The sequence below is a fragment of the Orcinus orca genome, chromosome 10 (genome assembly GCF_937001465.1).
Source record: "Orcinus orca chromosome 10, mOrcOrc1.1, whole genome shotgun sequence".
Lineage (NCBI taxonomy): Eukaryota > Metazoa > Chordata > Mammalia > Artiodactyla > Delphinidae > Orcinus > Orcinus orca.
Genome location: NC_064568.1, coordinates 63383349 through 63400424, shown reverse-complemented (window position 1 = coordinate 63400424; position 17076 = coordinate 63383349). Strand labels below are relative to the sequence as shown.

The window sequence follows — 17076 nt, the reverse complement described above, 5'->3', positions numbered from 1 at the left end:
TTTTGCTATTTTAAAAATTTCTTTGGGGAATTCCCTAATGGTCCAGTGGTTGGGACTCCACGCTTCCACTGCAGGGGGCACAGGTTCGATCCCTGGTTGAGGAAATAAGATCCTGCAAGCCACATATCATGGCCAAAAAGGAAAAAAAAAAGAAAGAAAAAGGAAAAGAAAACAAAAAAGAAAAATTAAATATTTCTTTGTTGTTTGAACAGATCAAGAAAATATTTAATTCATGGATGGTTGCTTTGCTCATTTAATAGTGAGTTATTTATCAACAGCACAAAAACTAGTTTTGGCAATTAAAAACATGTAATCCACAAACATTTTACATCTGATATGCTTATAGTCTCAATTTATGACATTTCGTATCCCTCTTAATAAAAACAGCCAAATCAAGAAGCACAATAAAAACTAGCATCACAAGTTTAATGTATTTTAAAACATAGAAATATATTTAAACAACATATTTAAAGAATAATATAATAGACTTTCGTTTCTTATTCTTATAATGGTATACCATTAATTCAAAAATATATTACTTAATGTACCCCAAATAGAGTTATTATCAAATTTACTTTAAGATAAACTGTATTTTAAAACTACATTGCAATATTCCTGAATCACGAACAAATCCATAACATTTTAAAGCTATTTCTGATACAAATTTTACTTAAAAAGTCCAAAAGGGTGATTAATAAATGGTGCTTTATGAATATTTTAGATGGACTGTAAATAATCCTAGCCGTGGAGCCCACATAAATAGCAAGTTTTCCACTAAATGTCATTCTTCCAAAAGTCAGTGGGTTAAAGACAAGCCTTAAAAGGCAGAGAGAGAAAAGGGAGAGAAAATAAATTAATTTCCGAGGGAAGAACACACATGCACATACACACAACAGAACCTTCCCATTTGGAATTATTTGTGCTTGGAGGAAGGTTTACAAAATCCCCCTCGAAAATAAGGTTTTCAATGAGCTCATTCTCCAAGATATGCAAAATGGATTTCAGCTGTTCTTTCAAAATGGCAATTCTGTCAAAGCCATTCTGGGATTTGGGGTAATTTCCTCCAGTTGAGTTTCAGTGCTTTTACCCTAAATAAAATTCCTTGCATCCCATCAATCAGCACACTCAGTTATAAAATAGAGCTACAGAAAATGGCTCTGTAGGCCTCTTTGCTCGGGTATATTTTATGCATGCAGTGACTCTTGTCTGTGGGGAGGGTAGGGGAGCACATGTAAATGTTTCTTTATTTTGGACTGTTTTTAAATCTGAAAAAATGTCTGCAGCAGTAGTGTTCTAGATAATAGGCAGACATGATTTATTTGAGGTAAGAAGGTTGTACTATGCTTTTTTAGTGTTAACTTGGAAAGTTATGGACACAGGCTCAAGTCTGTCTCCACAGAATTCCTGAAGCTTTGAGCTCTTTGAAAAATTTACAACCCATGAGCCAAGAAGGAACGCTTTCCTACAGTTACACCAATTCTGTTCAAACAAATAGTTATGACAATTATGTGCAACCTTTCAGCTTCTGTGTTCTGCCTCCCATTTATTTATTCAAATCCAGTTCAACATTTCACTTTATCTAACGAAGCAGAAACTCTCAAAGAAAAATTGTGTTCCTCCAAGAATTTTTGTTTGGGGTGGTTATTTTGTTAAGTTTTATTTCTAAATAAATATCTTATCAGAGTTTTCATTGGCACAGCCTAACCAAATGCATTCAGTTTCCTTCAACAATACTTAACAGTCAAAGGAGTTCTGCCTAATTTCAGAAAATTATGTAAAAAGTGTAATACTTTAAAAAATGTTGAAATGGAATTGGACTCAGCATATCCTATTGAAAGTTAGACTGTGTGATCTATTGCATACTGCAGTGACCTATAAAATACATTTTATTGAAAAGGCATCCACAAAGGAGAATATATACCTTTAAATAAATAAAAGTGACTATATACATGATATTGTACATAGGTTAGAGAGATGAAATGAGCCAGACTAATTTTATGAAATTCCCCTTTTATCTGAAAGGATACTTTTTATTGTAGTCATAAACCTTAACACAGATCTTTTTCTTATTACCATTATTATCTAATATTAGTGGCAGCCACACGAACGCACTACCATATTTCTGTATTTTTTCAAAATGACATTGGAGCTGTCATCAAAGTACAACACAGAGATGGCGTTTAATTTGGTTGGCGCGCAGCAAGGCTTTGGTACGTGGTCAGGAAACATCAGATGAACCTGGGGGGGAAAAACATTTTGTTCTTTAAGAATTAAGATAGACATTTTGTCTGCAGCTTCAAAGTAATATTCTTGTTTTATCACTGACTATCAGCACCCCCTTAAGCTACCTCTCTTTCTTCTGTTTATGTTCCATGGCAGGGTGGGGTAGGGCTGGTAGTGAAGGGTGTATTCTTAAGTATTAACACCTAGACTCGACCCACCAGTTCTACTTACATGTTGGCGCTTTAAAAAATATTCTACCAAGGAAGGAAAACTCTCTCTATGGAATATTCAGTGGAAATTTTCCTGGAGGAAAGAACATGGCAACTAGCACTGGGTTGCTTTTGGTTAAAATGACCACTTCTATTTACTTCATGAGAAATACAGAAGTTCTAAATGCAAAATCAATGAAGCCATACCACTGCACTGTAGAAAGATGTGGATCTAAGAATTATTTTTGAAAGGATAACTAAACAGTAAATCAATAACTTTGTTTGACAATAAAATTAAAAGCTGTGCCAACTCTTCATTTTCCATGATAAAGGAAGCATACAAATCACAGCAAAATAAACTCCAGGTAAAATCCAATACTTGCTTTAAAACAATGATTTCAACTATTCTCCCCATAAGTTCTTATCAGATTGGCCAGAGTGTAACATCCTTTGACTTGCTTTCTCCCCTAGACAAGTGCCAAAAAGCAGGCTAAGCTAAAGCAGAGGCAAGGAGCCTAGATATTTTAAAAATTAAATATCCATCTTCCCCACCAAAGCCTGAAAAGGCAGCTGTACATGGACAATGAAATGCTTAAGTAAAGGGTTTGTTCTCACTTTGATCAGACTGGCAGGTTTGCCTCTGATGTTCAATAATCAAGGAAGGAGCCAGAACACTGCACCCCATTTCCCACCCACCCCTGCTGCCCCCGGCCCTTCCTCCAGAGGAGTTGATGGGAAGTCCCACTGCAGAGTCCTTAGGGATCTACAAAGAGAAAATACAGCTCTTAGAATCTTGGCTGCACAACCTCCTGACTGAAATGATATAGGAGCCCTGCCTATGGACAGACACAGCAGGAAAAATGAGGTGATCGGACACGGATGTGAAATTTCCTAAGACCTCACAAAACTGCAAGCTGGATGGTTTCTCCCAATTTCAGATGCAGCCTGCAGCCCTCCTTGGCTTTAACGTCCTCAACTCTCACACCAGTGATGGATAACCCCCTGCTTCAAGGACCGCCTCACCAAGCCATCACTCTGAAAAAATGGGATTGTTCTTCAATCATTTCTCAAACAGTTGTCACAAACCTGCTCTCCTTTAACAACAAACACGTCTGTCTTCTTGTTTCATGTCCTTCATAGGACAAACACAGAGAGTGTACAATGCCGGGGCGGGGTGGGGGGGAACCCACCAAACTTCTCACATCCCTTAAAGTTCTGGGATGACTTTATGCTCCACATCCCAGGACAGTGATCCAGACCAGGGTCCTGTTCCAAGTCTGTGTCAGTGTTTTAAAAAATGTTTGTTTTTAGACGCTGCCTTCTAGACTACAGTCCTAAAAGCTGACAGTATATAATTATATATTTTTTAAAAAAGAAAAAAAGAGAGAGATGGGGGGTATTTGACAAAGAGTTTTTTCCATACTTAAGCATTGTATAGCCTGAGGGAACTTGGATGCATATCTAAGGAAACACAGGAAGCTCTCTAAGTCATTGACAGTACAAAGAGCTTAACTGCTGGGAAATTAAGTGGCATTTCTCTATAGGCTAATAGTGGCTGTTCTGTCGTGACTAGACAGAAAGACAGTGACCAGGCCTCTTCCTTTCAGGTGTGAGACAGCAGCGCTCCTCTCTCTGCGATTGTTTTCAGATGACTCACGTTTCAGAATGTGAATTCTCATACAGAAGAATAGAAGGCTGGACTCCACAGACATTCTTTTCCTGGAGGAAATTTGAATACAATATACCCTTCCTTGTACCACATACCTGCTCCAGTAATGATATTCTATATCAAGAAGTGCTTATATTTATAGATAGCAAAGATGAAGGAATATGAGAATTTAAAATAGCCCCAGGAATTTACTCTATATTTTGCATATGGCAACCTTATTGGTCAAGAATCAATAAAAAGAAGAATATTTCTATGGCACTGGCAACATCAAAGCAAGCATGAGCGAGCCTGCTGGTTGGAATTTAGACTCTGGTTCTTCACTTTAGACAGTGAAATAAGAGCCATAGCAAACTAAGGTTTTCTTTGAATCAATATAAATGTTGTTATCAAGAAGGAAATAAGAGTTTCTCCCTAGACATATGGGTTTTCTGGGTATGATATATCAAAGAAATCTAGGGTGGAAAAATCGGTGTTGGGGAAGGATAAACATGAGCAAATGTTTTCCATTCATTATTAAAAAGCAACCTGATAATTTTATGTGATTGTATTCTGAAATAAATGCATATCTTCAAACTTGGGCAAAAAAAGAATATTTATAAATGACTACCTTTAAAAATATATATTTGTTTTATCTCTCTATTTCCTCTCTAATCCAAGGTTTTGACAATATCTATGCTTTACTTGCCATAGATATGTATCTCTGGTGTCTAGCTATCTTGCAGTACCTCTGAGGTCAGAAAGATGCCAGCAAAGCATCAAGTCAAATGATTTAATCTGTCAATGTATACATACAGTTCTTTATTCATAAGGAAACTGGGATGTTATTTCCATCAGCTTTAAATTGTAAATTAAGTGTGAAAAAAGGTAATCTTCTGAAGAGTTAACTCCTCACAAATTCTAATAGTTACTATCTCTGTTGGTCATAAACAAGCCTCACCCACAAAGACAGATGTTCTTCTAATAGCTCCTGCTCTCCTACTACCATCCACCAAGTGACTCCACTCCCATCCCATCATTGTCTTGATTCTAAAATAATGTGTTCCCTTCCTTCTGTCCTAATAACTTTTAGTTGAAATGCTCCTATGAACCCAGACTTTAATGTGGGATCACATCATGTAGGCTATGCATCTTCTAGAAGCCTCTCCCTAGTCTTCCAGAGGCTGACCCCCCCTCACCCCACATATCAAGTCACACACAGTAAGGCAGGCACATCAGACTCTCAAGGGTTTTCATGAGCTCATTAGATACAGTATGACCATTTAGAGATGATGAAATAAACATTTCATTATCTTTTTCACAAAAATAAGCCTAGATTATTAGAGATTAAGTCACTGTTATATTCCTAAGTGTGGAAGGGACAAAAGGAAGGCTAATTTCCACCTTAAAGATTATAAAGAAAAAAAAGTATCAAAAAATAGAAACCAATCTTCTACTTATACTCTATAATACATTGAAGAGCTTCCATAATACCAAAGTACGTTATAGAACATTCTTAAATGATGAGAGAAAAAACCCTCAGATGAAATTCAGTACAACTGTCATTCAATGCTTTTGCAATGACTGCTAATGAATTGTTAGGTTAGAAACAGCGCCTGTGTGGTTAGTCATATTGTCTAATGAAAAAATCAGTACACAATGACCACTTTATGTGATTACTCCAATTTTCCTCGCTGAATCCTTCCCCATTCTGGAATCAGAATTATTCTTTAGGCCAGCCTAAATTTCCTGACTATATCGACAATTGTTACTTTGGCACAATTGTTACTTTAGGAGTTTGAGAAGAGAAGAAAATGCAGTTCTAACTATAAATGGATGCTTTCCTTTGAAATAACTTTATAGGAAGTTTGCATAATAAACCACTTTCCATCCTGCAAAAAGAAAGCATACCAGAGTCTGAACTATGGCATGGTTGGTGGCATTCATATGGGCATTGAGTGGAAAAGAACATTCTCCATCACAATAAAATGCAGCATATCCTTCTGGTGCTATAATCCAGTCCTAAAATGCACAAGAAGAGAAGAAGAAATAATATCACCAAAATAAAAACACAGAAAATCAATTCTTAAAGAATACTCAAATATAATTAATATAATATAATATAATATAATCTGGATTGGTTTCTCTTCTTGGTCCAACAATTACTGTAATAGGACAGCCTCCCCCAAGCCCTTAATTTATGGTTAAGTTAAAGTTTACAACAAAAGTATAAATATTTTCACAAGAAATTGTCCTCTGTAATTTCTCCCAAGAGGTCACTATGTAAGATATTCATAGCCTGTATTAACCCATGTATTCATGAATAAAGCCTTAATCATGAAATAGCATTCTAAATATTGTTTAAACAGGAAATGATGAACTCTGGAAAGTTCAAGTGAACCAGAAAGGAAAAGAAGAATAAACTTAATTGAGATCATTCTCATTACTTCTTACTAACTCATTCCTGCTTTAGAAGCTTGACAAGCTCCTAAAGCTGTAAGATTTGTGCCTTGTCCTATTTTTCTTTCCATTCATGTGTTAACTTTATAGTCTCTTTAAAAGAAATGAATTGGAGAAAATTCCTGAGCACTGTACGTGAAAAATTTTAGGAAGCTAAAAAGTTGGCACTTATAATGGTGGCCCTGATTTTTTTTCCAGAGACGTAAAACTTGTCACCGATGTAAAATTATTGAACAATTCATGTAAATTTAAAAATGCTTACTTGTTAATATTATTTCTCAGTATAATAGCTCATATTCTGAGGATCCAATGTAATGGAATAATGTAATCTAGGCAATCCAATTTAAACTATTTCAACACAGAGCCATTAAAAATTATTTTGGTTAAATCCTCCTTCCCACCCTGTTTGTGAAGCAGATGTAAAAGAAAGCAATAAGATTTTTAAGTACAAGAAAAAAATTTTTTTCTGTAGATCTACCTTATGACAGAGACATAGTCAAGGATTCTATTTCTTATACCAATAGTTTGGGACCATAGGAGGCAAATGGAAATTGCTTGAGTTAATCTGAAAAATGGTATTAAAATGAAAACTTGGGGATATTTAAACAACAGGGGTTTTTTTTTCACTCTCTAAGTGTGCATTTCTTCTTCAGCGTAATTGTTTTTTTTTAACCATAAACTCTGTTATGTTTCAATGGTGAAAGGATAATGGAGAAATAAAAATGATGTGGATAATCTATATACTGAATAGTCACGTCGAAAATAATTGGTTACTGTATAGGAAAAATTCCTGACAAAGATTCTGAGTAATTCAGGATTGATAATAAAGCAAAAAAGAAGCAGCCATGTTGGCTGACCATTCTTACCTGCCATCCCAGATCCCGGAAGCTCACGTAGAGTTCATGCTTCTTACAGGCTTGTTTTTGTTCACTTGTGTTATAGTCTGAAGATAAAAATCAGATTTTCAACAAACGGCAGTCTATCAGGTATACTAATATTTCTTTTGTGAGTTCACTGATAAAATCAAAAGGAGGCTGTATTTGAAGTCGTGAAACATGAGTTTGAATCTCAAAGTGAAAGACACTTACTAGCCACGTGAACTTCAAGCAAGTCACTAGCCTTGAATGTTTTCTTCTGTAAAATGCAGACAACACCATGTACCTTGAGAAGTTCTAACAAGGATCAGGTTGTATCCTTTGTGTTGTGATGGTGAACAGCCTGACACCTGGCACTCAATGAATGCTTTCATTAATTCACTCAAACTACAGTGGTGCTTACTATATTCATGTATATTAAATATTCAAACAACACTTCTTTTATTCTTCCATGAGACAAACACTGGGAGAGGACCAACTGGGATGCTACAGAGTTGATTTTATCTTAATAAATATCTCAAACTCAGGATACCCGAAGTGGAGCTTCTGATTGCCTCCCCCCTCACCCCCAAACTAGTTCCACCTATAGAGGACAGATAGCAACTTCCCAGGCAAAAGAAACAAACACAAAAACTGGAGTCAAAACGTACTCATTTTATTTCTCACCTCCACATCCAATCTGTCAGGAAATCCTTACACATTTCACCTCCAAATACATCCAAAATTCACCCACCCTCACCACCTCCATGATGGGTTCTGGTCCAAACCAGCACCATCTCTCTCCTGAATTACTGCCACATCCTCACTGCTATTCTTCCTGCTCTGCCCTGCCCCAACCCACCCCCATATCAAAGCAGCCAAGAGTCAGCTCAATTATGCCACGCTCCAGCAAAATGTCCCACCGCGGTTCCCATATCAGGCCATGACGTCTCCTTGTTGTTTTGCGCACAGGTCCGCTTTCTCCCACCTTGGGGTCTTCACTCTCATCCCACCCCCCTTCCCTGCAATGCTCTTCCCCTGGATATCTACTTATCTAAGTCTCCAAGCTTCTTCAGTTCTTTGCTTAAGCATCATCTTGTCAACAAGGCCTTCACTGACTACCCTATTTCAGATCCCAACTCCCACTCCGATATTTCTCTCCCGCCTTGCTCTGATTTTTTTTTATCCATTTTGCTGATCATCTCTTAATATGCTACGCCATTTACTTATTTATCATGTACTTTGGTTCTTGCCTGTTTCTTCCCTCTAGAATGTCAGCTCCCCAAGGATAAAAATCTTGTCTGGTCCCATTTGGTGCTCTGATATACCCCAAATCTCAGGAACAGTGCCTGGCACACAGTACGTACTCAATAAATATTTGAGGAATCAAAGAATGAATTCCTCAGAATATTCCAGAAATGACTTGTAGCAAAGAAAATACATGATTTCCAGGACTTATTTTGGAATATAATCTGAAAAACCCATAACCTTTGATAACTGATTAAAGGAATTAAGAATAGAGAATCCCCAATCACGTCTGGAATAAAGTAAAACACTGCAGAAACACAAAAAATCTCTCTATATTATTGTCTCTGGGGTTTATTCATAATTTATATAAATAATATTCAAAAAGCTAACCCATTTTAATTATTTCTAACACAAATAAATGAAGAGGAAAAAATTTAGGGTGATGGGAGCCACAAAATAATTTATTTTCAAAGAAGACAGCTAATGTTTTCATCTAGGAATAAATGCTACTTTCACTCTGACAGTTGTCTCTAAATCAATGTAGCAGTTCACTGTGAAGAGCAGCCTGTCTTAAGGTGTCACCTTCCAGTTTAATTATCCTCAACCTCTAAGAAAATGTAGGCACATCAAAGATCCAAGGGGCCTGTCTTAACGGGCCCTGTCGTCTGCCTTTCACAGTGACTTCAACTAATTATTTATTTAATGTGAGTCTAGAAAACAAGATGATGATTAAATTTGAACACAGAGACTCTTTTACTTCTAGATCAGAGTTATTCTTGTGTGCAATTACCTTCATTAAAACAAATTAAATATATAGATAATGACAGAAAATGGAGAAAAGGGAATTTATTTGAAACTTAGCATTCTTCTTCTTTGGGTAAACTTTTCTCCTAATTGAAATAGCAAATGGAGTTAAGTTTGTCCAGGCAATAAACAAGGGTACTGTAATAATAAGTATAATACCATGAAATGGATAAGTTTGAACCCTGCATCATTTTTAGGGAAAAGGAATAACTAATTCTAATATTAGTTTGACTGCATAAACTTCTTATTTTTTTAAAATTTATTTTTGGCTGTGTTGGGTCTTCATTTCTGTGCGAGGGCTTTCTCTAGTTGTGGCAAGCGGGGGCCACTCACTATCGCAGCCTCTCTTGTTGCGGAGCACAGGCTCCAGATGCGCAGGCTCAGTAGTTGTGGCTCACAGGCCTAGTTGCTCCATGGCATGTGGGATCTTCCCAGACCAGGGCTTGAACCCGTGTCCCCTGCATTAGCAGGCAGATTCTCAACCACTGTGCCATCAGGGAAGCCATGCATAAACTTCTTGATATTTAGAATTTTTTAAAAATAAAGTCAGCTATGCATTAGACCAGGGACCAGCAAACGTTTACTCAAAAAGGACAGATAGTATATATTTCAGGCTACAAGTTTCCCCCTCTCAGTGACTCAACTCTGCCCCAGTAGCATGAAAGCAGCCGTAGATAGTATGTGAATGGATGGATATGGCTATATTGCAATAAAATTTTGCTTATGGAGCCTAAAATTTCAATTTCATATAATTTCTGAGTGAAACAAAGTATTATTCTATTTCGAGTATTTTTCACACATCTAAAAATGTAAAAACCATTGTTAGCAATTGGGCGGTACAAAAACAGGCGATGGCTGGATTTGACTCTTAGGCCTTACTTTGCCGAACCCTGCATCAGACAGTCATGGGAATATTTATTCATTTATCCTTGTCTTAATGAAAGGCATGGAATGTGAATAAAGACCTTATAGCCAATAACACATTCAAGTATATCTGAAAAGCCATAAACTATGTCTAAGGTTATTTGAATTCCATGTTTATAAAAAAAGAAAGAAAGTCAAACTCAAAAGTCAAAATAGATCTGTTTCATCTATGCAGCTTTTCATGCAGGCTCAGTGATGTATATAATGTAACATCACATAAAGGTAACGAGCAATAAATTTATAACAGAATCTTGTTCCAAGAGTCTGATTTCATAGAGCATTAGGACCATATGCTTAGTCTGTCAGAAATAAAAATGAATGGATACTGAGTAAATGTTGTACCCAAACCAGCAAAGTCTGCAGTTAGGTTTACTAAATGGTTGGCAGAATAAACTGTGGGAGGAAAGGCAAAGAAATTAAATTTATATCTTTAGAAAATAGTGATTGGCAGCCCTTCAAATATGAAAATGAGATGGACATGATGCTGCTGTTGACAAACCTGCGTGGAAATGAAGAGTTGCACCAGAAACTACTAAACGTTCTGGAGCCACAGCCAACACTAGAAAAGTATGCTAGCATTCCTCAACCACAAGGCAGGTATCGCAGACACGTATTTCCCTCTTAATGGTAATAATATTGGGAAACCAGTTCCAAAATATTGAAAATATTGTTAAATACTTTATGCCAATTTGGTTATGATCAATTTCTGGAAACAATGCAAATTTATTTATATCTTTACAAGCTATATTTTTTTCTTCCAGTTTTATTGAGATGTAATTGACATACAGCACCGTACAACTTTAAGGTGTACAGCATAATGGTTTGACTCACATACATCATGAAGTGATGATCACAGTAAGTTTAGTGAGCAGTCATCATCTCACACAGATACAAAATCAAAGAAATAGAAAATTGTTTTCCTTGTGATGAGAACGCTTAGGATTTACTCGCCTAACAACTTTTGTATATAACATACAGCAGTGTTAATCATATTCATCATGCTGTATATTACATCCCTAGAACTTATTTATCTTATAAATGGGAGCTTGTACTTTTTGATTACCTTCATCCAGTTCCCCCTCATCCCCCAATAATGCAAATTTAATCTTTGTCTTAGTTTGATTTTTCTTAATTTTTGATTATTTTGTCATAGAAAAAAAATTAAATACATGATTTAAAAAAATCCTGAGGGCTTCCCTGGTGGCGCAGTGGTTGAGAGTCCGCCTGCCGATGCAGGGGACATGGGTTTGTGCCCCGGTCCGGAAAGATCCCACATGCTGCAGAGCTGCTGGGCCCGTGAGCCATGACCGCTGAGCCTGTGCGTCCGGAGCCTGTGCTCCGCAACGAGAGAGGCCACAACAGAGAGAGGCCCGCGTATTGCAAAAAACAAAACAACAGCAACAACAAAAAAAACCCCAAAAACCCAAAAAATATCCTGTGATCTACATAGGGTTAGGGCTTCAATGGTCTGTCCAGTAGTCCCTGAAGAAACAACCTAATAAAGAAACACATGCTAACCTAGCTATGAAGGGCACAAAAGAAATAAGTCCAAAAAACTCCATATACCAGTATGGGTTTCTTTTTTCTTTAAAATCTAGCATTAGTGTCTTTAAGGAATAAAATGTAGGTGAATCTGTAAAAGAGAAGAAAAAAATCCAAAATAGAATTTAACATTTAAATACATCAACAGCTTAAGCCAAATATGATGAGATACTGTGTTTCAAAGCAAAGGAGATGTCAACATTCTCTTACTTAATTCCTAGAGGGAGATAACGGACGGACGTCAGCACCCACAGCTTCAGGATGTTCATTAATTCATAGAAAATGAAAATGACAAATGAATGAAGGTATAAGAGGTGAAATAGCAGGAATGGTGTTACCGTAGACTGTTCAATACTGTAAATTTTGATATGGCCTTGGGGGTAGATAAACCCCAAGCAAATAGCAATCCCCCCCAAAGATGAGGGATTTCAAATGCCACTGCTACTCTCGCTTAATCTCCATCTCCCACATCCAGTGAATGACTCGCCCAAATTTACGTATGACCCAGTAGGAATTACTGTTATTTATTTATGTAGGGATAATTGTGTTTGTCTATGTATGAGTGTGTGACACAGAACAGGCACCACAACATAATAACTGTCTGGTGTGTTTGCTTAACTCTGCTTAGCAAAGCCTCTGTGGATGATGCAACAAACATTCTCACCTTAGAGCTCGTTGACATAAAAACCCATCCACAAACGTGAGTCTCCGAATGCCTACCAGACATCTATGTGTGAAAGTTTCCCAGAGGCCGCCGACTCACTATTTTTGTTTCTGACCTCATACTCCTTACATTCCTTCTACTTGGTTAACAGGATAACCAGTCATCTAGTGGCCCAAGACAGAAAATTGAGTACGTTTCTCGATTTTCTTTCTTTTACCCTCCTACCCTGCATTAAATCCATCCCCAACCCCCTTTAACCAACACACCTCTAGCCTAGTTAACCTAGCAGAAGTGCTTTGCACTCTTGGTCACCTCACACTACCCGGACATCCTCTTTGGGAATTTGGTCCTAGGATAACCCTTCATCCCTGTCTCCTCCTTCCTCTCTGACCTTAAGTCTTTTGCCTAGTTTATGGAATTTCTTTTTCTCCTTTGTCTATACTAAAGTGCTGATGTTCCCACTGGGGGCTCCATCCTTGACGTTTCTCTCTTACCCTGGTTTCCATGGCAGTGTCAAGTCCTGTGCTTCATCTAACCATTGGGGCTCATAGCTGCGTCTTTTTCCTACACCTTTCACTTACTCTTGACACGCCCATTTCTGGAGTGCTGCCGGCTCCATTCCACATATTTTGGTTTCTACTTCCTCTCTCTCCAATCTATAATCTTCACTGTTTGGGGTATGGGACTAGACTTTTAATCATATTTTCACGTTCAGTTTTACCCCTTGGCATCTCATCCATCATTTTGATGCCAAATTGAACTTTTTAAAATGTGTTTCTGATTGTGAGACTCCTTTTTTTCCAACTGCCTGCACAGAAGCATCATAGTTCCTGACCATCACACACCTACACGTTATGACTTGGTCCCTGCATGACTTTCTATCTGACATCACACTGCTCTCGCACAAGCACCTGCACACCCGACAATTGGACACTGGTACGTGGTTCTATAACTGTGCACATAAGTCTGAAATAGCTTCACCCACCCCTCCATTTCTGGAAAATGTCTATTCTTTCTCATGAGTCACACACTATCCTTACTTCTCCCACACTACCTTGTACCTACTCTAGTGGAATTATCTCCTGATTAGTACTAGCGGGCATGTCTTTCCCATTGTCTGTGGGAGCGCTTTTTAAGAAGCAAAATTCTTATGCTACCCATCTTTCATGAGCATATAGTTAATACTTGCTTGTCACATTGTGGGTGCTTATTTAACACTGAATAAATATTTTACAATGAACCATGCCCGGATAAATTCTCTCTCTAGAATTCTCTCTAGATAGAAATTTGACAATAAGTGACCAGGGGTATGGGTACTGATTAGAGAAAGAGGATTTCTAGTCTTCTCTGATGTAAAAGTCTGAACTTTTTAGGTACCAGTTCTGAAAAACCAAACCTGAATTTGACAAATAATAATGATAATGCCTAAACCTGAATGAGTACGTACCGCTGTTCTCCATTCTTTACACACATTAAATAACTAATTTAATCCTCACAATTCATGTAATTTTACCTTATGAGGCAGGTATTAGCATTTCCACTTCACAGATGAAGAAACAGACACAGAGAGACGTGACATGTCTCAGAGATTACACAACTAGGAAGTAGTGGACAGGGTTAAATGACAGAATGATAGATAGATAAATGTACAGATGGATAGATAGATGAAAAACATCTAACAGACTAGATCTAGGAACCAAAACAATTGTCGTCTGAGAAGGGATTTTCAAAATTTTGCATATTCAGGACACAGATACCAGCTTTTAGTGTTAATTACTGGAAAAACCATGTAGATTAATACCATTCTCACACATGCAGCTTTGCAGGATTTTCACTGCAGCATTGATTTTGAAAGCTCCAATTTAAAAACAACCAAAATTTCTTTTTAAGAGTGACGTGATTAAATAAACTCTGATACAAGCGTTACTGAATATATTGTAGCAGTTAAAAAAAAATGAAGTCACCATTTTGAAAGATGGCTGAAATATGTTGTTTAAAAACACATAAGACCAACTATATGACAACAAGAGTGAATCCTAAGGTAAACTATAGACGTTGGGTGATTGCGATGTCTCAGTGTAGGTTCATCTTTGGAAAGAAACACACAATCCTGGTGAGTGATGTTGATAATGGGGGAGGTATGCATGTGTGGAGGCAGCGAGTACATGGGAAATCTCTGTACCTTCCTCTCAATCTTCTTGTGAACCTAAAACTGCTCTTAAAAAGTATGTAAAAATAGGAACCCTCCTGCACTGTTGGTGAGAATGTAAATTGGTGCAGCCACTATGGAGAACAGTATGGAGGTTCCTTAAAAATCTAAAAATAGAACTACCATATGACCGTGCAATCCCACTCCTCAGCATATATCAGGAGAAAACTATAATTTGAAAAGATACATGCACCCCTATGTTCATAGCAGCACGGTTTACAATAGCCAAGACATGGAAGCAACCTAAATGTCCATTGACAGATGAATGGATAAAAAAGATGTGGTAAATATATACAATGGAATATTATTCAGCCATAAGAAAGGAAATAATTCCATTTGCAGCAATATGGATGGACCTTCAGATTATCATACTAAATGAAGTAAGTCAGATAGAGAAAGACAAATATTATGTGATATCACTTATATGTGGAATCTAATAAAAATGATACAACTTATGTACAAAACAAAAATAGACTCACAGATGTAGAAAACAAACTTATGGTTACCAGAGAGGATGGGGGGAGGATAGATAAATTAGGAGTTTGAGATTAAAATATACACACTACTATATATAAAATAGATAAGCAATAAGGACGTACTGTATAGCACAGGGAACTATATTCAATATCTTGTAATAACCTACAGTGGAAAAGAATCTGAAAAAGAATATATATGTGTGTGTGCATATATATACATATGTATATACACACACACATATAGAACATAACAAAATATATTCTCCAAAAGTGATGTATATACAGAGGAAAAGATTTGGAAGTACATGTATCAAGTTGATACTTGTGTATCAGTATAACCTATCTCAAAAGAATTAGGTGTAGGTGATCAGAGGAGAATTTTAGCTTTATTGAAGACTTGATTATTTTTAAATAATGAAAATGTATATTAATTATATAATATAAAACAGTCTAAACAAATAATCCCAATTAATTTTTCCTTCTGGTTTTAATATTTTTGTCCAAAAGGCATGATTTTACACTGTATCCATTAGGCAAGAGATAGTGCCTGTCAAAGAGTTGGGAGTTGCAGAGTGTCCCCATTTTATTTATTTATTTATTTATTTATTTATTTATTTATTGGCTGCACCATGCACGCAGCATGAGGGATCCTAGCTCCCCAACCAGGGATCGAACCCTTGCCCCTGCAGTGGAAGCGTGGAGTCTTAACCACTGGACAGCCAGCAAAGCCCCAGAGTGTCCCCATTTTAATGCCTCTTTGAAAGACTTCTTAAGAAATCACCATGGTTCCAGGCAGGGCACCAATGATTGGATTCACCTTCAAAGATCCCTAGTACCAAGCTTGCAATAAGCACCTTTTCAAGCAGTTCTGCAGTGAATCAGGACTTGCCATGTGCCCTGTAAACTCTTAATGTTCTATTTTTTTCGGCACTGATATAGTGCTCAAAACAGCATCTTGCTTTTGGTAGGTTCTTTAAAATCTTATCAACTTGGTGCCTTTCCATCTTAAAGGGTGGCTCCCTTAACATTTAGCTAATGCCTACATTTTCTTACCCCCAAACCCAAGTTCAAATGAAAATCAACTGTGCTGGCTCATCGTGAAACAAGCAACATCTTTCACAAAGTGTCTGCTCAACTTTCTTGCCAAAAACCTGAAGAGGACCAAAGAGGGAGGATTTCTGCAGAAAATCTGGGAGCAGTGGTTCTGTGCATAGGCACCTGAAAAAGGAACTTAGTTTTTCCCATACAGGCAACACGTTAAGGTCTTCAACGTGTGTTTGTGAAGTTGCTATTTTGTGTTAGACCCTGTTCTAGGCTCTCCACAAAGAAGAAAGAAGAAAGAAATGAGGTAAAGGCAGCAAGAATGACCTGGGTTCTCCTGCACTGTTGGAGACTTTTAACATTTGAGGATATGCTTTGCAAAAAAAAAAAAAAAAAAAAAGCAACCAAGCAAACTTCTAATACGACTCTCTCCCTTCTTCCTCCTGGCCCCGTTCTTAGTTATGGAGTCTTCACACAGTATTTTATTGTAAAAGCCTAGTAGTATTACAGCATTTACTATTTATATTTGGATAATTTTAAAATTTCACTGGCATTTCAAGTCTCCTAAGTATCAAATTTTATGTTTATATTAACCCCCTGTCTTTCAGGCCAAATCCTATGAGACTTTTTCCCGTCTGCTTGATTACTAACTATTGAAAGGTTAAGTCTCATACACACAAACCAGCTACTTTCTTTCTTCTTATTATCAAAATATGAGCATGTTCCAAAACCATCTACTGCATATTTCACAGAAATGGGTGCCAATGACACACCTTT

At 37.1% G+C, this 17076-nt stretch overlaps 1 protein-coding gene across 1 annotated transcript in view; it reads right to left on the bottom strand.

The window, feature by feature from the left end:
* Positions 1 to 237: 237 nt before the first annotated feature.
* Positions 238 to 17076, bottom strand: part of BMP5 (bone morphogenetic protein 5) — a 118085-nt gene continuing 101246 nt past the window's right edge. Inside the window, exons 5-7 of the mRNA XM_004267776.3 lie at positions 7404 to 7480; positions 5989 to 6099; positions 238 to 2238 (exon numbers count right to left, since the gene is read on the bottom strand). Coding sequence (XP_004267824.1) covers positions 2089 to 2238; positions 5989 to 6099; positions 7404 to 7480 — 338 coding nt within the window. The 3' untranslated portion in view covers positions 238 to 2088. The remainder of the gene's footprint in view (positions 2239 to 5988; positions 6100 to 7403; positions 7481 to 17076) is intronic.